This window comes from Salvia hispanica, chromosome 2, assembly GCF_023119035.1.
Source record: "Salvia hispanica cultivar TCC Black 2014 chromosome 2, UniMelb_Shisp_WGS_1.0, whole genome shotgun sequence".
NCBI lineage: Eukaryota > Viridiplantae > Streptophyta > Magnoliopsida > Lamiales > Lamiaceae > Salvia > Salvia hispanica.
Window position 1 is genome coordinate 4047963 of NC_062966.1, and position 22898 is coordinate 4070860.

Here is a 22898-nt window from a genome sequence, read left to right on the forward strand (position 1 = left end):
ACGGGGGGAGTAATTATTTTACTATTATACCCAATTTTTTTCCGAACCCACGATATTCAACTCTTGGATCCGCCATTGATTATTGGGCGAAATGGCTGTCCAATCAAATAGAAAGACAATAGCTTACTAAAGAAGTTTAACAATTATAAATACTGTTGTAGCATTTACAACAACTATCATAAGCTATCATATTACAATAAAAAATTGAATCTTGAGGATGTGAAGAAAGTGGTACTCCAAACAGCCGGGCCGGCTGTGGTGAAGCAGGGGAGCGGCGAAGCAGAGCGGTGGACGGAGAGGCGTTTCAGCGAGGTGTTGACGGCGAGACAGGGTCCGATGTGTGGACGACAAGGCAAGCGGAAGGAGTGCCTACGAGGAAGGTTGGAACGAGCGCCGGCGAGGCAAGCTGGGGTGCTGGCGATTCAGGGGGGAACTAGCGTTGGCGAGAGACGAGGCAAACGGGACGGGGGGCGAGGAAGGCGGCGGACGGCGGCGCAGCGCCGGCCTGAGTGTCGGGAAGAGGGTGGAAGTAGCGAGAAGCAGAGCCCTGATTTTGTTTTTAGGGTTTAATGAAATACTTGTTAGGTTTGGTATACTGAAAAGCATGTTTCGAGCAAGTTTCGCGCGAATAGAATCTTGCTTGTATACGTAAAACTCTACAATCCACTTTTAACCCGATTCAGTATTATTCGAGCAGTCTCGCACGAATAGAATCACTATTATTATTACATTGTGTTTGCTTGTGCATTTATAAGATGTTTTAAAAACATTTAAATGCATAAGAAGTAAACAAAGTCTAAGTCTTTTGCTTAGTAGACCGGTTGTGGGCGTCGTCCACTTTAAGGTAACACGGTCAGATCTATGCAATGCTTTGCAAAAGAAAAAGAAGAATTTCACAACCTAGATAGGCTTTGGCTACCTATCGTGAAAGGTTGCAATGTCAGATCCGCATATTTCTAAGCCTTACTGACATAAGATGACATTGGTGTGGTATAGCACTGAACGGATCTAACAGCAAGAAGACGTGTCTTTATGCTATCTACTGAAAGACTAGGTCTTGATAAAATACTATTTCTTAATCTACATATGTTAGCATTGAGCATACGGTATTGATTATGCACTACTTTGACTTATCAAATGGTGCGGGTTTTTCGCAACCCAATAATCCTGATATATTGGGTAGTGGTGATTAATATCTAGCGGTGCTAGGATTGCTATTATGTTGAAACGTGCGCGAGGTGAGTCTCGTTTGATAATGTCCTAAAGAGGAGCTCGAACAGGGTTTTATTATTCGGAAAACTGGCCAGTTGGAGTTTTATTACTCTATGAATAATAAATAAATGTTTCTTGCTAAGTCTACTCTTGGAATTAATAAGATGTTCATTAATTAAGTCCATAGCAGACATTGATTAATTAATGGACATTTATATCTTAAGCGCGGAAAATAAATAATAAACAAAGTGGAAACCCGGATTACTTGTAATTTCGGATTTGGATGGAGAGAGTTCAATATTACTTCTGTAGTGGCTGCTCGTAATATTCCAATATAAGCTTGTATTAAATTGTGGGTTCAATTTAATTAGTAAAAAGCTAATTGGGGGAGCCCATATCCAAAACCTTCCATAGATCCCTGTCTGGGCCCAAAAGAAACTTAATATAAATAGGAGAATAAAGGAGACATAAATCATTCATTCATTATTACTCATATTTTTTGTCTCCCTCTACCTAGAGGAGTTCGAATTTCTCTCATAATTGGATAAGGATTTCTTCTGTCTTCTTTATTCGAGTCCTAGTATTTTGATAAGATCAGTCCACCTTGATATCGAGATACAGTTCGGGAACCAGAGAGAAGATCTGTGGTCTAGTATTGAAGATTATCACGTGGAGAAGGCGCGAGCAATCGACGATTCTTTTGAGAATCAAATCGGTAACTCTAAACCGTAGAATTCATGTTTTAGGATTTACTTTCTTTGAGCATGAATTATTTGCGTTCTAGCATGCAATTATCTGTTTAACATGTGAATTGATTAATCGCATAATCGGTCAAATAGATCCTACGTCTGATTTATTTGTTTTGTACAAGTCTTCCGCTATGCAAGGGGCACCAATCCCCATCAATACTACCAGTTTGCGTTTTGTTTGAGCTTTTATTGTATTTATATTAGATTTAGATTTAGATTTAGTGTTAGCACGCACGGACCAAATAATTTTCGGCTAATGAGCACAACACGTAAACTATTATTACAATATAGTATATTTTTAAATATTAAAATTAGAATAGTTGTTATAAATGATGTATACATATAATTAGGGATGTCAATGTAGCCCGCAACCAGTGGGCTGGCCCGAATAGCCCGCTAAATTTGTAGGGTTAGGGTCGGAAATTTCTAGCCCGATAAAAATAAAACCCGATAAGCCCGCACCCGATTAACCCGCAACCCGTTAGGGCCAGACCCGAAAACCCGATGGGCTGGCCCGGTAACCCGGTAAAATTTTCATTTTTCATTTTTTACTCCTAATTCGACACTTCGTTGACTAATTTTATGACATAGATAACTAAAAAAGATAACTTTCAATTTTATGGTAAATATATAAATTATGTATTGAATTTTTATTAATATAATAATTGTTATATAAATTAATCTCACTAAAAGAATATTAAAATTTTTAACATGCATTAAAATTTCACGAAATATCACAAATATTAGTATTTTATGATTGAGTTTAAGCATATATATCAAATTTATCATAATTAAATATTTTATATTTTATAAATATAACTAATTTTCATCATGATTTATTGGATTGTTCGAGCCTTAACCTTATCGGTAGCAACCCGATTAACCCGTCGGGCTAGCCCGAAACCCGAGCTTTTAGGGTTAGGGCCGAACTTTTACAACCCGAAAGAAATCACAACCCGGCAAGCCCGGACCCGATTGACCCGCAACCCGAGTAGGGTTGGCCCGAAACCCGATGGGTCGGCCCGATTGACATCCCTACATATAATGTTGTCTATATTATCCAACAAATTGATTTGGAAATCCTAATATAGACAAAAAAATAGGTATGTTTTGAAACCAACCATATTTTGAAATGGTATGAAATTTCTTAGTTCAAATCTATTTTCAACTTATTATAAGGAGAATCACGTTAAGTTTATTTTTTTTTATGACTTTTGCACCTTTTTTCTTTGCTAAGGCGTCAATCATAAAATTTATATTAGATATAAAAATTACTGTTATGTAAATCGATGACATGCAACTTCATTGTTATTGTTCGATGGAAGAATAATTTATTTTTGGTTTAAGATTTATATCAATGTAAATGATGATTTTACTTGCATAATTGAGGTGGACAAAAATGATAATATGGCGTCTTGTGAGACTAACGATTAAAAATAAACATAATTTATTTGGAGGAAATCATTAGATGAAATACCTTATTTAATTATGATATAAATATTTTAAAAAGTATATTATGATTCGATAAAATACCTTATTTAAGGTCATTTATTTTAGTGATAAGATTTTGATATTTACCATGTGGTATGTAAAATTGTAGTAATAGTATCTTAGAGACTTCTAGATAAAATGAAATATATTTGAAAATCTAAATAGGTAGGGCATAAGCAATGTAGTGGAAAATAGCCCGGACTAAGCAAGCATGCAATGGGGCGGTTCGACTATAATCCACCATTGCGGATGGCCGTCCTAAGCCTCGCCCATACACCTGCCCTATGTATAGTCCGAACTATAATCTGTCATTGTACGATTTTCTAATTTCTCTTTTTTTTTTTTTTTTTTTTTTTTTTTTTTTTTTTTTTTTTTTTTTTTTTCTATTTTCCACTCTATAAAAATATTTTATCTTCATTACTCACACTCCCAATATCTTCCGATCTAAGTTGTTTGAGCAATTTTGGTTTCTTCTCATAAATCACAAATGTAATAAATTTTGTTACAAATAGAAAATCTTTTTTTTAGAATAGGACTATATGATCATTTTCTTTTTTTATAAAGTATATATAATGATAAAAAAAATTTATTGTTTACAATTTGTGTTCATTAGCCAAAAATTATTTGGTCCGTGCATAGCACGGGTGCTAACACTAGTTATTCATAAAAGTGGAGTTTGGTTCATTATATAAAATAATAGTGAGATACAATGTGAAATATGCCACAAACAATATGAATTGTGTAGAATTAAATTAGCCGTAGAGGTGAAGGTGAGAGGGTTTATTCTAAGATACACTACATACTAATTTTCGCAGTATGCAGGCGAACTAAAATACACTGTCACAGGCCAAGCATTTTACAAAAATTCGATCGAACAAGAGATAAGCTTAATCATGGATGGTTTTTAACCAATGTGTAAAAAAATTTAACATATTAAACATGCGAAAAGAAGCTCCAAACACTCAACCTGTGGCACGCGTGAGGTTGAAGGACCACACGCCGTCGGAGTCGACTTGATCACGTGATCAGAGAAGCCATTATTTCATTTCCTTTCTACCCTCAGACAAAGTTATTTTGATTCCACATTAGTGTTTTTTCACATATTTTCTTTTTATTTCAGTAATTAATTTCCATGTCGAATTTAGTAAAGCAGGCCAGTTTCGGATACTGGGTTTTTTCACCACGAGAGTTGATTGCGCAGTTTTCTTTTATAATTCTTGCATTCTTTTTAAATTTTAGTGATTCGTCATATTTTAAAATAATTACAGTTTAATTGGTTAATTAAAAGAATCAAGCGTAATTATAATTAGAAGATTGACCCTTTTACAAAAATGTCCTAAGCAAGTAGTTCTATATTAGATTTATAATTAAATAACCCAACTATCTCAAATTGAAGTACAGAAGGTATTAAATTAAGTTATCATCTAATCAACATTGTTTCACTTCCAACGTTTACCGGTTTACATACTAATAATAATACTCCTTTTTTTTCATCCCATAAAATTATCTTGTTTTCTTTTATGAATAATTCAACTAAACTCATCACATATATCAATTTATTTACAATTTATACCACTAATTCACCATTAAACACTAATCTATACATATATAAAGGATGAGTTTTGGACTGCTTTTTAAAATATTTATAAATTTTGGGTGCTATTGTAATTAATATAAATTTACATATTCACATGTACTACTCATACATGCGTTACTTCTTAGTAGTCACAATGTAAAATATTAATATTCCTAATCATGGTTTTATTCATTATTAGTTCTCATATATGCGTTACTTCATACAATTAATATTGATTATTTATCATATAAACATTAGTTCATAACTATTAACTGAGGTAGAACGAAGGATTTAGGATTTAGCTATTTTGATGGCACAATAAATTATAATATGAAGAATCTTATTTTTAGGTGATTAAACGTGCTGAATAAAATATAATCTTTATAATTAATAAATATTTGGCTATAATTCTGTCATAAAAATAAAATCTTTATCGAGAAGAACTATAAACATGCATAAAAAAATAGGCTAGACTATTCATATTCCAATACGTTACACTTAAAATGTAATAAAAAATGATTAATGCACCAATATTCAAAGGAACGGTAATTAATGTAATAATGTTAGCACATTTATACTGATCTCTCTATAAATACATATTCACCTAACAAATTTTTTCAATCTAAATTTCTGTTTTTTATTTATTTATTTAAGAAAGGCTCAAACCATAGAAGGTGAGCAAAGGTCCAACAAAAGAAAAGGGGAAATAAAAGCTAGTAAAAATAGCAGAAAAACAACTAACAAAGCCTACAAATCACAGACCAACACCGAGCAACCAAGCATCCACAGTGCGGAAAGTGAGATGTTCTCAGTCAAGTATAGCGGCATCAAATATGGAAGATTTCATAAGAGCCGAGATAAAGAGTAAAGACATATTTGGGACGGTACGAGAATTAATGCATAAATGATAAAGTAACATAGATGAATAAAAGGTTAGTTAAAATAGTGTTAGTAGGTAATTGAACTATATTATTATTACTAGTATTAACCCTCGTGCGGTGCGATGCACGAATTAACTTCTTTCTATATTTGTATATTTAATATTGTCAATTAACAATTTAATAAGAGTACATCAAGTCTAGGCACTTGTGAAAAATACCTTTGACAAACCTTTACATTTCTATACTACGAAAACACAAATAATTTTTTCTAACAAATTAATAGTTAATCCCCGACTTATAATATTCAAAATATCAAAATTATTACAAAAAAAAAAAAAAATACATTTTGACACAGCTATAATTGATTAATAATAATAACCATTACTATTAATTTATTTGTTTTCAGTTTCAATGGGGAACGCTTTAATGCACTCAAGTCGTATAGTACAAAATAGAAAATTATTGGATTTCACTACAAAAGCTAAAATAACATCTAATGAAAATGAGATTATGGACTTCTTTAACACTTCTACCATAAAAATAATATCACCACATATCACTTCATTGCACTAAAAATGGAACATAAAATGATAGATCTTTATTGCATTATAATAACGTTAAACGTATATGATTAGACATTTATTCACATTAATTTTAGACATGAAGAAATGGTACATATTGGAATAATGAAAAATAAAACTCGTAAAAACAAATATTGTTGTATATCATAACTAACAATCATAATATAACTCAAGAATCTAAACTAATTCTATAATTATTTGTAAACAATAAAAGGGAATCAAGGGATGCCTGAGAGTCTAGTCTCCACTCTTCTTCAATCTTTCTCTCCTTACTTTTTATCTCGGCTCTTGTCAAATCTTCCATATTTGATACCGCTATACTCGACTGAGCACATTTCACTTTCTGCTCGGTGTTGGTATGTGATTTTGGACGGAAGGAGTATATGTTTTTTTATTTTGCACCAGTCACGTATTCTATTCAGACTAAAATTTGAATTTTCGGAAGAAAATATCTACATGTCGGGGACAATTTTGTTAAAAAGGATAACTAATCCAAATATTAAACCATTATTTTCCAAAAGTTTATCAATCCAAGAGATTTCATCCCACAATTTCTTATCTCTTTAGTGGGTCCCACCCCCCTAAAAATTAGGCTGGCCCCTGCTTCTGGCTCTATCTTCTACCATATTCAAGCTTATCAATGCTTCATATTCACACATACAATTTGAAGCATCAACACACTGCATGAGATCTTATCATTATATCAACAACAAAAAAAAAAATCATACTAGCACATGCAAGATTAGAAACACAAACAAATAATAAAGCAAAACTTATTTCAGTCAAATGAATAATTTGGTGAATTCTTTCATGAAAGATATGAATCTCCTCCCTACAATGATGCCAACAAAATAAATAAATACAAAAATTTGTAGATTTTGTAGGCGCATGGAATAATCCAGCAAACTGTTATTTCAATATTTTTGTTTTGTCTGTTAAGTTGGGACCTCCTTTTGTTTTTGCAGCAGCACTGCATATTTTAGCCAATTCTATCTCCTTATGGTCAGCATTCATCCACTCTCTCTTCCTATCTTCATACATACACTCTCCATCTCCTTTCTCCCAACTACGGATAAGCCACGCCTATGGCCTTTTGGGAGAAGCATTTGCTCCTCCTCGCCTTCCTCTGCGCGGCCCTCCTCATCCAAGGTCCCAACTCCTCTCCCCCTTCGCGTTGTGCTTTTCTCTCGCGCATAATTCTAACATATTTGGCAATGCTGCAGATGCCACAGGGTGTAGAGTTGGACCGGGAAATGGCAGAAATTATGTTATTGCATCATCAGGAGGAATACAAGTAAGCCTTAAAGTTACATTTCTTCTTTTTATCACAAGTTTCGACATCATAGTTGTTGTGGCAATTGCAGGATGGCTCTAGAAGATTGCTGATTGGCTCGGTGGCACCAACGTGCACCTACAACGAGTGCAGAGGGTGCCGGTTTAAGTGCAGAGCCGAGCAAGTTCCTGTTGAAGGCAACGATCCTATAAACAGTGCTTATCATTACAAATGTGTTTGTCACAGATAGAATTTTTCGCACCTTTGAGTTTTTGTCCAAATGTAGGAGCATCAGCCTTTCCTTATGTTTTGATACTATATTATTACTACTGAAAAAATATAGATTCATTTTGTCCAGAATTCTTATGTGTCGGCTGTTTTGAGGGTTCTGTTTAACCATTTGTTGAAGATATATACAATATCTTAGAATTTTAAATAATTTAAATTAAGTGCTTTGCTAGAATAATCTACTTCAAGAATCTATTAGTATAACAAGCAGGATTGGAATGGCTTCATTATTAATATGATCATCTTGACATCACAACTTCGAATCGTAAAGGGTAGATTGGTAGGAAAGATAAATAAACTAAGCATGATAAGAACGCACATTTAAGGTCATTTTTGTTCATAAAATTTCAAGATAGATGAGTCATCTACCGTACCAAACTGCCCCTTAGTGTATGCTTTGCCTCTAATGACGAAATGAACATCGTGTACGTGCAAACCCGCATATTCATCGCATACAAATCTATCAGGTGCAACATCACTTTCAAGACTTATGGTGATAATGGTGGGGAGGGGTGCTTGAAGAATGTCTCTAATGGTTATAAAGGAAGCATAAACATTGCAAGTGGCATATGGAAGTGGTCCTAAAGTGGGGCAATCTTGTTTGAATACAGTTTATCTTTTTCACTAAATGGCTGACCACAAGTCATTAGGAGAAGATATGAGAAAGCTAGAGGCCCCATTTTCCACTTGTATTGAGAAGCTTCTGGCATCAACTTTATGGCTATTTCTGCAATGAAATCTCACATTCCCAAAAGGCACTTGTTGCAGAAGATACTTGTAGAAATAACTGAAACTGCAGTAATAAGTAATGACTGGTGAAGCATAAGAAAATTAAGGGTACTTGACTCCACTCCACAATCCTTCATTTGTAAAAAAACTTGAAATTGATGATTTTGCTGATAAAAGTGTAGAAACATACACAAGTGGCAGATAAAAATGAGGAGATCAACTATACATTACTGATCACACAATTACATCTATGACTATGTATTTCCTTAGAAAGACATGAAGAAATAGGTGGTATAAAAAAAACAGAAGGAAAGGAGAAACAAGGATGTTTTATAGCCTGTAAGAAATACAAAATCAGACAGCATCTAACACCCAGCTTTTCGAATCCTAAACCAATGAAATTATTCTTTTAAATGTCGTGTCGTTAATGAAATAACTGAGGCGTGTGGAATGACTGCATAATATTAATGCAAATAAAGCTTGGTGTTTTATTTTACAAATTTAATTACGTGGATTGATTGTGCGAACAACGAAATTAATCTCGTTTAATTAAGAGACGAGATATGAAGGATAAATTTGTAGCTGTACTGATTACATGTGCAAGGAAGAATATGCAGATATATGCATATGATTCAAATGCTTTTTGTGGTGAGTGACCTCGTGGTGAATCATAAATGCGTGACTCGCAATTGATGGAAAGATTATTGTTAGAATGATTTGAATAACACCAAGACAAATTATTTATGTACGCGATGTTCAAATTCGTTTTTTCGGGGTTATAAAATTTAATACGATAATCTTTATACTCGAACATTATTAAATCGACTCAATTTCGTAGAGTATAATAAACTATATAAATAAAATACTTAAAGTCCAATTAAGTGAAATACAAAGTCTGGGAGACCAAACTTGGGGAATTTGTTTCTAGGGAGACCAAACAGAAGCTGAATCGAGGAATGTGGGAGAGAGATTATGCGTGTGATTTGGGAGAGTAAATATTTGATTTAGTTAATTTTACTTTTTCTATATATTCAAATCCTTTTTGACCAATTAATAGGTTGGGCCAAATGAAATGGGAGTGTTGACTAATTCCTTTTTTTGGGCCAATATAGTTTAGGCTAGAATAAAAAAACTGGAATTTGTTTTATTTAGTTGGGCCGATTTTTCTATTCTATAAATGAGAGTTGTGAGTTTTATTTGCGTAATTTGCGAAGGAGATGAGAAGGAAATAGAGACACAAATTGCTTTAGTAAAAGACACATGAGGCACATGCGTCGTTCGTAAAAACGCCATGAGTCTCATGCGTCGCTTAATTAAAATACAAAAACACATAACTTTTATGCATAGTCAACAAAAACGCATGAGCAACATTCGTCGCTCACTAAATATGAAGAACAAAAAAGTCCTTCACTATAAAATGGAATTCCATTGTTAGGCTAGAACTAAAGAATTAATCCGAACAAGGTGTCCTACCATAGGAATCGAGAATCAGGTTTTCTGTCGCCGTGATTGAATTTTGCTCTGCCACTGAAGTTGTGGTTTCACGAATACGAATAATGTTTCGTATATGTCCAATTGCACGAATTTGGCAAAGTGAATCTTCTACACTTCTTATCTATTGTACTTATTTTTAAAATATAGTAGTGCCCTCTCACTGCCGGCGTTTCCTCCGCCGTTGCTGCAGCCGCCACCCATGCCCCAAGTACCTCCGGTGTTGCCTCCCCTTCCGCCGGCGTTTCCCATCCGCCGATGTTGCCACTGCCACCGACATTTGCCCCACAACTCCCGCTGGGAACTGCGTCCCGCACGGGGGATATTGTGATTCGCCGATGTTGGGGAAATCACTATCGTGATTAAATATCTAGAGAGAATGAGAGGTGAAAATAATTTTATGTAGAAGAAAGAGAGGTTTAGTCTCATTTGATTTTTTCTATATTAGGTAAGAGGACTGATACGAATATCTTTTCCATATCATCAAATTTTATCCATGAATCTAGTATATAGTTTGTATTATTTTTATCATTTATTTCCATAAGTTAGAATTATATTTTAGTTAATTTGTTAGGATTTGATTTAGTTCCCTTATTTTAAGAGACCTTTTTGTACCATGCATATTATAAATATGTGTGGAGTATTTCATTATAAATAAAAACAAAGAATTAAATAAGTTTATAATTCTCACGGTTTCTCTCCAAAAGAGAAACCGTTGTTCCCCTCTCTCCTAACAATCTTTTCATCTTCTTATTATTTCTCTTCAAATTATTTCTTTATACATATTATTCCTTCAAATTGGTGGACATGACAGAAGATGAAGACATGACCGACAATAAGGAGGATTCCACTTGCCCACCTACTTAAGCGACTTGGCGTGCCGTCCTAGTCCCCCCGTGGCTCTGATACCACTGTAGGGATCAGACTAAGGACGGATTCACTAATTACCAAGACCTCTTTGTTCTTCATTAAGGGAGCTCAGTCAAACTCCAACCACGCGACTGATAAGTACAACAGATTACAAAGAAAATCCCTCACAACTATTACAATTACAGTAACTAGTTCTAGGTAGGGTTCTTGAGTAATCTTGACCTCTTGGTACACCTGACACACTCAAGAAACTTGTTAGTATAACAACACAAGATCCTTGCGGACCTTAAACAACTACTAACAAGAGAAAACAAAGCAAAGCAGAATAGATCACAAAATATGGCTCAGAACCCGCCACATAGCCCAGATCTATTCAACTAGAACAGAATCCAAGGGAGCACCGATGAATCGACTGGAGTCTACCCTCACACCGTCACTACCTTCACCGCACCGCCCCTTCACACCGGATTAGCTCACCACACCCAAACTCAGAGAAGAAACCCTAGTTTTCTCACGAACACTAAGCAACCGAAGAAGTTGCCTTCTCAACAACTCACACCAGATTAATCACACAAGAGTGGTGAAGAATCTCAAGGAATCAACCGGAGAAGCCATCAGAGAAGCAGAGAGAAGACAGAGAGTTTTCAGAGAGTAGTGAGAGAAAGAGAAGTGTGTAGAATGAGAATAGAAACGGCTCACACTCTCACATAAAAAAACACACCACACAAGCCCTCAATCCAACGGCCAGGAAGCAGGATCCAAGTGAAGAGGCACGTGACAGCCATCCAGGTGAGAAGGGGAAGCAGTTGGGCTTCTGGGCCAAGTCCAGTAAGGATAAAAGGCCCAGACACAAATTAAATCAGGCCCAAGCAATAAGAGTCCACATATATTCAACATACTCCACCTTGGACTCTTATTCTAGGAAACCAATCTCGGGCTAAAGGCTAAGGCATTTCTCATCATGGCCCACAAGGTTAGTTCCTGACACCAGAGAGCATAAAACTCATTAGTCAAGGAAATAACCAAAGAATTGCCTAACAAGATCACAAGAAGGTCACCAATGGCAAACCAACTGGTCTTGTAGGTCTTTCATGCCTAGTGATCTCAAAGAGCCAAGGCTCACAGAGTAACTAGGACTTACCCCCGGGACATGCACATGCTAACCACAATCAAAATGCAAAATCCTAATGCAAGTGAGCATTTTATCAACAGGTAAGCATTTAGTTCCCATATCAGCAGGGTTTTTATCAGTGTGCACCTTTTGAAGAAAAATTTCACCTTTTTCAACAATATATCTAATGTAATGAAATCTCACATCAATATGTTTTGTCCTATCATGGAAAATAGGGTTTTTACATAATTGAATGACAGATTGGGAATCAGAAAACACAGTAGGAGAATTATTCAAAAACTTAAGTTCAGAGAGAACTCCCTTTAACCATACAGCCTCTTTCATTGCCTCAGTGATAGCAATATATTCTGACTCAGTAGTAGACAAGGCCACTATATACTGTAGCTGTGACTTCCAACTAACACATGACCTGCACACAGTGAACACATAGGAGGTAGTAGACTTCCTCTTATCCTTGTCATTTGCATAGTTGGAATCCACAAAACCAGTTAGTAAAACACCATCATTACATTTAGAGTAACACAACCCATACTTGGCAGTGTGCTTAAGATATCTCAGAAGCCACTTCAAAGCCTCCCAATGAACAGAACCAGGATTTGCCATATATCTACTAAGGCAAGACACAACATAGGCAATGTCAGGCCTAGTGCTAACCATCAAGTACATCACTGATCCAATAGCATTAGCATAGGGGACTTTCTTCATGGCATCAATATCAAACTGAGACTTAGGGCATAAATCTTTACTCAACATAAAATGAGCAGCAAGGGGAACAGAGGCAGGTTTAGCATCAAACATGTTAAATTTCTTCAACACTTTGTACACATAAGGTTCCTGATGCAGAACAAGAGAGCAAGTTTTCCTATCTCTCTCAATGCATATGCCAAGAATTTTCTAAGCATCCCCTAGATCTTTCTCTTAGAGTTTGTATACTAGAAATCACGTTTCGAGTGATTGAATACTGTAAAACTCTTATTTTATTTTCCAAAGAATAAAACAGATTATTTTTGTCATAATGTTGTTATGTTTTACATTTAATGGATGTTAATTGCATGCTTAAATGTATAAGTTAACTTAACAAAGTCTAAGTGTTTGTTTTAGTAGACCGGTTGTGGGCGGCGTCCACTTTAAGGTAACACGGTCAGATCTATGCAATGCTTTGCAAAAGAAAAAGAAGAATTTCACAACCTAGATAGGCTTAGACTACCTATCGTGAAAGGTTGCAATGTCAGTCCGCATATTTCTAAGCCTTACTGAAATAAGATGACATTGGTGTGGTATAGCACTGAACGGATCCAAAGTCCTTATAATTTCGGATTTGGATGAGGAGAGTTCAATATTACTTCTGTAGTGGCTGCTCGTAATATTCCAATTAAAGCTTATATTAAATTGTGGGTTCAATATAATTAGTAAAAAGTAAATTGAATGAGCCCATATCCAAAACCTTCCATAGATCCCTGTCTGGGCCCAAAAGGAACTTAATATAAATAGGAGAATAAAGGAGACAGAAAAAGACACAATTTTTAGACTACAATTTTCGTCCCTCTCTATCCCAGAGGGGCTCGAAATTTTCTCCTATTCGAAGAAGGATTTCTTCTGTCTTCTTTATTTAAGTCCAAGTATTCTGGTAAGATCAGCCCACACTGATATTGGAGTACAGTTCGGGAACCAGAGAGAAGATCTGTGGTCTAGTATTCAAAGCGTCACGTGGAGAAGCTGCTAGCCATCTTCAATTCTTTGCAGAATTAATTAGGTATTATTTCTGCTCCGTAGAAAAGCATGTTTTAGGTTTCAATATTCTTAAAGCATGATTAATTCAAGTTATGAGCATGATACATGTGAGAATTACGCGAATAGATTTTGTCTAAATAATCTGCTAAATAGATCTGATTATTATGTTATTTATTTGTGCGATTAATGATTGTTAAATTATGTTAATCTGTCGCACTGCTTCCGCTGCCAGTCTTTTTTTTTTTTCAAAAACACCGATATGGTGGAGGGTTCGTGGGTCCCTCATCCCTTTATATCATCAGAAGATCATTACAATCATGCCCAAAAGTGGCAAGTACAAGCAAAGCAAGAGTAAATCACTGTCCAAACCCAATCAAAGACGGACATTAACCTACTCTCAGCCAGAACTGCCTAGAAAAATTAATCCAAGTACAAAACAGTTAAACATGCAAACTCCAGTATCACTACACGAGGGCAGCTGATCGAGGTTTTACTCCCGTTGTTCATCTTCCGATTGAGGGGCCTCCATTTGTTCACGCCGGATGATCGCCTTCAGACTGCTTGGGGCCGTGTATCCGTCAAATTGGCTGAGGTTCTCGGAATCGCTGCCAAGTTTAGCAAGACAAGCCGTCGCCTTGTTCTTTGCACTACAGATATTCGAGAAACGCGTAGTACATTCTCTCTGCATTAGACGTAGCCGAGCCATTTCCGATCTGGATTGAGCTGGACCATAGCATTTCTCATTAATGAGCCGGACCACTTGCGAGTCATCCATTTCAACCCAGACATGAGTGCCGAGGTTCTTGGCCTCTGATAATCCGATTCTTACAATTTTTGCACTTACCTCGAGAGCGGAGGTCATCGCGAACGACACGCTGAATGCAAGGAGAAGGCGTCCACGGTGATCGCGGATAAGGCCTCCCCCGTTTGCTCGGCTAGAATTCCCCAAGACACTAGATGCCGTGTTGAGCTTAATCCAGGGGGGATCTGGTGGCTTCCATTTGATTGGCCTACCGAGTAGTGCCGGCCGTATAGGTTCCGCTTGGGTCGGAGTAGGCATGGGGATCTCGACGCCTCTTCCCTGCTTTTGAGGGAGCTTGTTATTGTTCAAGAGATTTTGAATATGTACCCGGACGTGCCAGACAACGATATGAGGTTTAAACACCACCTCATTGTGGCGACACCTGTTTCGTTCCGCCCAAAGGAACCACATGATGAGGCAGGGGAGAACCCGGCAAAGATGGGTCTTCTCCCATTGGTTAATGCGTTTCGACCAGCCCTCTAGCCTCTCCGGGATTGAGTCTTCGGGTCTGAGAGGGTGTGTCACTCCTGGGAACTAATGATCAAAGGCTCGCCAAACTTTTGAAGCCCCTACCCCGTTCACGAAAAGGTGTTGCAGTGATTCGATCCCAGGTTGGAGCGGGCAACAGTAGCATTTGGATGCAAGCTCAATTTTCCTCCATTGTAGTTTGGTGTCCACGGGTATCCGATTGGAAAGTAGGCGCCAAATGAAGATGGACATCGAGGTAGTAATACATCCATGCCAAATGTCCTCAAGTGCCGGGATAATTGGTCGTTGTGATCTGACTGTTTCCCATGCCGAAGCAAGAGTAAATTTCCCTGATTTCGAAAGATTCCACCTTGGCGTGTCCGGCTTATCGTGGACGATAGGTGTCGCGATGATCTCCTCGACCAGCTGTTGGGAGATCCCAACTTGGGCACTCAGAATCAGTAGTTTGTTTATGTCCCATTGGCCCTCCTGCCAAAACTCAGCCACCCGAGTTTGCTGATTGCCTCTATCATCAAAGCATCTTTCCCTAAGGGGCTGATCTCCAAGCCAAATGTCATCCCAGAAAAGAATGTTTCCCTTACAGAGTACCCAACGGATGTGTGGATGAGCGGTGGTCCAAGATCTCGACAGTCGTCTCCATGTCGGGCTGCAACGACTCGAGGTAGGGAGGGCGAGCGGTGAGGCTTTCCTGCAGTACTTACTATACATGTGCGTGGCCCAGAGGGAGTTTTGCTCTTGGAATCTCCACCAAAGCTTAATGTTGAATGCCCTCAAAACCTCTTTAAAACTACGGACTCCAAGGCCACCTTCAGCCGTCGGGAGGCAGATCTGTCCCTAGCTGATCCAGTGCGTGCACTTTCTTTCATTGGTGGCTCCCCAAAAAAACCGAGCAAGTTGTTGGTCCAGTTGCTTGATAGCCCCACCGGTAGGCTCGATGGCTTGGAAGGTATGGATTGGGATGGCCTCAAGAGTGGTTTTGATGAGAGTAAGTCTTCCCCCAAACCAAAGGTGCCTATGAGCCCAACCATTAATTCTCTTAGCAATTTTTTCTCGCAGAAATAAGAACAAATCTGTTCGTTTGGCTCCTCGAAAGATGGGTGATAAGTCGTATTCTAAGCCTTGGTTACTCGTCAGTATGTCGTGAAATACATGTATTATCTGCAAAACAGTTGCTAAAGTGTGCAGGATTGAAGGATCCAAGTCAGTAGGTGACGATTCGGGTGACACAAGTGAGAAGGGCACTAGAAGGGTGCGATACTGACCAGAATGCATGCCAGAGAAAAGGCTCGAGATGGAGAAGGAGGATAGCTGGGATGATCATTGACAAGGGCAAAAAGGTCAAAGTGCGGGAGAAGTCTACCCTAAAAGCAAGGGCAAGCCTCCCTATAAAAGAAGCCACTTGGAGAGAGAGAAGAGAGGCAGTTCGGTTCGGAGTTTGACAATCACACTTAGTAGAATTCTCTCTAGAAGATCCATCCTTCAGCATTATCTTACCTCTCGTTCCTCGCCACAGCCATGGTCACTTGATGTCCAAGAGTCTGCCGGAGAAGTCATCAGTTCGCCTTTCCAGCCAGTTATCGCAGTAGTATAGTAGTATCATCGCCCGGAGTGGCACAAACAATCTTAATCGCTTTCTTAGTTTAACGTTTACTTTTGTTCATTGCTAGTTATTTGCAAACACTCATCGTTGTTGCTCTTTTGAAGTACCTTGTTAATTTCCAGCTTTTACATTATGAAGTTTCTATTTCGCATGTAACTTTGGTTTGAGTTTGCTTCATTCTGCCTAGGGAAGTTAGATTTAGTTATTGCTTTCAATTTCTAGGTGTTTTCTATTCGGGAGTTGTTGATTCGAAGTTGTAGCTAAGTTAGTCAAGTTTTCGTGCATGAGTTTTTTTTCTGAGCCGTGATTACCACCTTGCATGTCGGTCAGTAGAAGTAAAAGTTGCAGTTTACCGTTTAATTCAAGTTTAAGCATTTTAATCGATGGATCTTAAGTTTGAATTTGTGAATCTGAAGTTCAGTCATGGTGTTTGTGTTTATCTGAATTCTGTCAATACTTGGTGAAGAAGAAAACGTCAAAATCAACTTTAGTTTGAACCACTTTTACTTTTAAGTTACTTTTTACTTTTGTTCCCTACTTTTCAGAGGTACTATCTAGACTTGTCAGAAGCCCCCAGCCATCAGATACACCTTGTTTTCTAACTTTCCTCTTTTAGTAACTGTGTACTTTCCATATGTCTCTGATACACCTTGTCCCCTATTTTCACGAACACTCCCACATGTCCGTTATTTTCCCGCCTACTAGTCAGTAGAGTACCACCTTTATTTCCGGTCTAGGTAAAATCTCAACCCAAGCGTGGTAGCTAACCAACACCCAGGGAAGTCACCACAGTTATCAAAACGTGTCCATCCTCGTGGGATTCGACCCTTACCTCCATTATACTAGCCAGTAGAAATGGGTTGAGGAAATTTGTTTGAAGCCAGGTCCCGGTTATCGTACCAACGACTCAGCTGGGTCGGGAATCACTTCCTGATCAGTTGGATACACTCCAATTTCACATACGAAACCATCGAGGATAAACGACCAAGAGGCCGCTTCAATGGGCACCCCCAGGTACAAGAATGGGAAAGTTCCCCGCGAGAAACCTCCACTAGCTTGGATGGTCTCCGCCACTCCTCATGTGCTTCTGCAATATAAAAGTTGCTTTTTGGTAGGCTGATTTGCTGACCCGAAGCCAATTCATAATCATTGAGGCATTTTTTTAGGCGCCGGATAGCCCTCGTGGAGGCTTGTGTGAAGATAAGGATATCATCCGCATAGGCAAGGTGGCTAATCCTTGAACAGTGTAGGGCCGTCTTGAAGAGCATTTCCTTCCTCCCAAGAATTAGTTTATCCAAGGCTCGTGATAGGCAATCCGCGGCAATAACAAACAAGGCTGGAGAGATAGGGTCTCCCTGCCGGAGGCCCCTTGTAGAGCCAAAGAAGCCGGCCGGGGCTCCATTAATAATGATAGAAAACCAGCACCTACTAATGCACCGCTCGATAAGGCTAATCCATACCTCGGGAAATCCCATCCGGCCAAGAATCTTAATCAGGAATGGCCATTGGACTCGGTCATAAGCCTTTGCCATATCCAGTTTGAGGGCCACATTTGGGGCGGGGGAACATTTAGGCAGTTTGTGAAACATCTCTTGCGCCAAGAAAACGTTATCATGTAGAAGCCTCCCTTTGACGAACCCACTTTGGTTGGGGGAGATAACTTTTGGGAGCAGGGGTGTCATCCGTGCCACGAGGACTTTGGTGATGATTTTGTTAGTAACATTGCAAAGGCTGATGGGCCGATAATTTGTCCACGCCCGGGGTGCCTCTTTTTTTGGAATAAGGACGATTGAGGTGGCGGTGAAGCTTCGCGGTAGAAAAGCTCCGCTGAACGCTTGAGCAACTGCATTAGTAACGTCGGATTCAACAATGGCCCAACATTTCTGGAAGAAAGTGGCTGAGAAGCCGTCCGGCCCCGGGGCACTATCCCCGGACATATCATACACCGCCTTTCTAACTTCTTCTTCTTGTGGGGTGGATATCAGCCCCTCAAAGTCCGTGTCCGGAGGCAGTTGGTGAATGATGTCTAGGTTAGGTTCATCCAGAGGGATAGGTGTGGGTGCGAGGAGCCTCTGAAAAAACTCAATCGCCGATGCTCGAAGCTCTGAGTCCTCTATAATGACGCTGGTGCCGTCCTCGACACCATGGATGTGCAAGCGTGTCCTCTTCTGTTTAACCCAGCTCTGGTAGAACCTCGTGTTTCTATCACCTTCGGATAACCATCTAAGGGTCGCCTTTTGTCTCCAAAAGTCTTCTTCCATTTTGAGGAGTAAAATGTATTCTGCAATAGCTCTATTGATACTTGCTCGATGACCGGGGGATGGATCAGCTTCGAACGCCTCTTGTCCTGCAACAACCCTCTCTTCCGCCACTTTAAGGTTAGCGTTTAGATTCCCAAACACCTCCTTGTTCCACTGTTGAAGGGTTTTCTTAACTCTTGCAAGCTTAATTTGTAGATTAGGCATGCCCGACGCATCCGTCGGCTGAGTCCAGTCACTACGCACCAGCTCCAAAAACCCTTGATGACAGATCCACATGTTTTGAAAGCGAAAGCTACTTCCTCTCGGAGCCAGGTTTGCAATTTTACACCTCATTAGCACGGGCCCGTGGTCTGATGCAACTCGAGGGAGGTTAGTGACTCTTGTGGCTTCGAAGGTGTTTAACCATCCCTCGCCAACAAAGCACCTATCCAGCCGCTCAAATAGATTGTTTTTCGCCCACGTAAAACCAGCCCAGTTAAAGCCCGGGTCCAGCAACCGGCAGTCTTCAATAGCCTCAGCAAAGTCAATCATCTCCGCTTGGCGATTAGTTTCACTTCCGATTCTATCTCGAGTATGAAGAATCGTATTAAAGTCACCCCCAATGAGCCATGGGGTTCCCTCCACCCTGCTAGCAATTTCCCGCATCTTGTCCCATAGCGAGTATCTTTCCCCTCTAGTACACTTCGCATACACCACCGAGATGTGCAGCGGCTGTGGAAGACGTGGGTGAGTAAGTCTTCCGTGCAAAATCTGTTCCGAATCTTCCTCAAGATCAAAAGTAGTCCCTGTTTCTGTAAACAACCAGATTTTGCCGCTTGAATTTGAGCCCCTGAACTCCAGTCCTAGCACCCTTGAATAGAGCTCCGGGTCGGGTTGGGTCAGAGGTTCGATTATCCCAAGGAAGCCAACATTGTACAATTTGATTAGTCTCTTGATGACATTGCGAGTGGGTGCATTTGCAATCCCCCTCACATTCCAAATCAAAAGATTGAACGACATAGTTAACAATTAGAGTCCATACCCGGGGGAGGTGAAGGCCGCCCGCAAGGTGTGGAGTTTTCATTGTTGAGCAATCTGGCGCTCGTGGCTTCGGGTTGGTCTTGCTGCCTCTCATCAAAAGCCCCCTCGAGTTGAGCTAAATCCAACCCCGTTGCCTCGCCGTCCTCAAAAGTCTCGGTATCAAAGGATCCATCATTCATGAGCATGTAGTACCTGTTGTGCTCCAAAGCCGTTGGCTCATGATCATTTGGCTTTGGCCTCCAGTGGTGCTGCTGATTCCCGGACGTCCCCTGTTTTCCCCGTTGTTCCTTTCCTTTCTTGCTCCACCCCGAGTCCTCATCACAACCCATCGCTTTTCGGCTGGGAATTCCGTTGTCACTTTCTTTTCTTCCTTTCCCCTTGAGGCCATGGTACCTGGTTTGCTCGGCTTCAAGGTCGGCCATAATATCAAGCATGTCTTCATCACGTCCCTTAATTTCACTTCCCGATGGCTCCCCAAACAGGCTGTGCAAAGTGTGGTTGTTCCCCTCTCGATTGCTCTGTCCGTTGGGCCTAACCATTTGCGTCTCCATGTTAACACCATCGCCATTTCTGCTGCTCCCGTCTCGATTTTTATTGACATGCGTTGGGGGGTTGTAGTTTCTTTTTGCTGGTCGTTCCCACTTCCCATTGGCATAGCAATCGCTCATTTTGTGCCCGACGTGCATGCAATCAAGGCAATAGTCCGGGATCTTATCCCACCTGACTTGTTGAATAATTTCCTTTCCACAAAAGTCAAGAATGATCTCATCCATTGGAGGCTTCGTGATGTCAATCTCCACGCACAAGTGGGCAAATGAAAGCCTAGACTTGTTGACCGTAGCTCGGTCAATCTGAATTGGTTTCCCAAGCAATTTGCCAATAGCAAAGATGGCCTCCGTATCAAAGAGATGGATCGGGAGATTGATCAAGTTGCACCAAATCGCCGCAATCGGGGACTCACAATAGACGTCAAATTCCGGCGACCATTTGAACACTCTCATTGGGTACCTATCTACATACCAAACCGGTGTGCCTTTCGGGCCACTAAGCAATCTCGCATAGTCGTTGAGGTCATCAAATTGAACTAAGATGTGCTTTGCGTTGATGAACTTCCAAGTGTACCGTCGGCCAAATTTGATGTTATTGAGGGCTTTTTGAATCTGTTGCGGCGATGTGATAGAGTGTGAAAATTTCCCAACAATGGCAAATCCCATGTTATCAGCCAGCTTCTTGGTTTCCTCCCCCGAAAAATAAATGGTTGGGATGCCGTTATTGAGGGAGACCGAGCCAATGTTCCGCAATTTTTCCGGCTCGAATGCTTGCGGTCCATCGGCCACCGCTTGCTCTCGTACCAAATCGGCCATGGTTCTAGTTCTAGTAGCCTCCGGAGCTTCCGTTCGAACTGTGACCGGTGGCGCCTCCTTGGAGGACCCACCAGCCGGCGGAACCTCCACCCCAGCCTGTCCTCCCCTGTTCGTGTTCTGTTCCACCTCCTCCATTTCCCGCCTTTGTCTATCTTGCCACAACGGAGCAGCCGGGGCAGCCACCGTACCTCTCTCAAAAGCCTCCCTGATTTTTCTTGTCCTTCCTTATTCCAAAGGAGGGAATTGATCAAGAGGGGCGACGTAGTGAACCTTAGATGATTGAGAGATAAGCTCCGCACCGTCGTTGCCATCAACATTTGAGGGTTGAGGATGCAGCTTATCCGGTTGGTCTCGCCGGAGAAGAGGTTGAGCAGTTAAACAATCAAGTGACTCGGCTGAGTTAAGCGAGACCACCTGCAGTAAGGAATCTTTTTTTGGCTGGTCAAGAGCCATGCAGTCAACCCCATCACGTGAGCTCCTAATTTTAGTTGGTTCCAATTCACTTTCGTCTCCACCTTTTGTCTCTTTTGCCGTTTTGAGTAAGTTGACAACACCAGCTGCAAAAGTGAATTTGGTCTCATGTGCCTCAATCCTCTCGTTCCTCGTAGCCGTTTCTGATAGATGGGGAGCATCGCTGACCGGAATATTCCATGCCGGAACTGGAATCATTTTCGCCTGGCCGCCATTCTCACCCATGGTTGCCGGAATTTCCTTTTCAGCCGGGATGACCATGAGTTCTCTACACTCGTTAGAAAGGAGGGGGTTTTCAGTAAGCCCTTCCACCTTTTCACCGGCCAGGTCTTCACACTCTTCACCGGTGCCACCAAAGTCAATCTTCTTCCTGATTTGCTTGTCTTCCGGTGTCGGGGAGTTGATGATCCTTTTCCTTCCCTCGCCCTTCATCGGAGGGGCTGGGGTACTGATTCTTGTCTTGATGCGCGCAGAGGTGCTCTTACCGGTCGGTTTCTTGAGTGCCACCCTCGAGGGTGGTGGTGATTTACTCCGAGCTTGGAAGACCATGTGTTGTTCCGAGGGCGGTACCAGCAGCTGTTCATAGGAGGCCGTGAGGCGGTCTCCCGGGTCACCCTCGTCCGGCATCGGTCAAAGCGGGGTGCTTGACACACAAGACGGTGTGGGGAACTTGGGTGGTGTGACGGAGACGGGGTTGCGTCGGGAAGGAGAAGTTCCGACCAGGTGCAGGTCGGGCGTCGGTGAGGATGTTTCGATGGAGGAGCGAGAAAAGAAGGGGTTGGAACGGCAACAGGGGAGTTGTTGGTCGGAGTAGCTAGATTACCGGAAAAAAGGAGGGGGGTGCCATGCGAGAGAGAGATTTTTTAGAGAGAGAGAGAGACTATTCT

At 40.3% G+C, this 22898-nt stretch overlaps 2 protein-coding genes across 2 annotated transcripts; one reads left to right on the plus strand and one right to left on the minus strand.

Moving 5' to 3' along the window:
- The first annotated feature begins 7448 nt into the window (after positions 1 to 7448).
- On the plus strand, positions 7449 to 8123 carry LOC125208056 (EPIDERMAL PATTERNING FACTOR-like protein 9). The gene is made up of 3 exons (XM_048107604.1): positions 7449 to 7639; positions 7714 to 7784; positions 7855 to 8123. The coding sequence occupies exons 1-3, from the start codon at positions 7576 to 7578 to the stop codon at positions 8011 to 8013; spliced, it is 294 nt and encodes a 97-aa protein (XP_047963561.1). The 5' UTR covers positions 7449 to 7575; the 3' UTR covers positions 8014 to 8123.
- Positions 8124 to 12300: 4177 nt separating this feature from the next.
- On the minus strand, positions 12301 to 13071 carry LOC125206145 (secreted RxLR effector protein 161-like). Its single transcript, XM_048105437.1, has one exon. It carries the CDS (start codon positions 13069 to 13071, stop codon positions 12301 to 12303), a length of 771 nt encoding a protein of 256 aa, XP_047961394.1.
- Between the last annotated feature and the right edge of the window lie 9827 nt (positions 13072 to 22898).

What these genes read in the sequence shown, in the direction of transcription:
- LOC125208056 (XM_048107604.1), top strand. Translation starts at nt 7,576, where the DNA reads ATGGCCTTTTGGGAGAAGCATTTGCTCCTCCTCGCCTTCCTCTGCGCG. An exon ending in CGCGGCCCTCCTCATCCAAG is followed by an intron (nt 7,640 to 7,713) that starts GTCCCAACTCCT and finishes GCAATGCTGCAG; the next exon opens with ATGCCACAGGGTGTAGAGTT. An exon ending in CATCATCAGGAGGAATACAA is followed by an intron (nt 7,785 to 7,854) that starts GTAAGCCTTAAA and finishes TGGCAATTGCAG; the next exon opens with GATGGCTCTAGAAGATTGCT.
- LOC125206145 (XM_048105437.1), bottom strand. Translation starts at nt 13,071, where the DNA reads ATGTTTGATGCTAAACCTGCCTCTGTTCCCCTTGCTGCTCATTTTATG.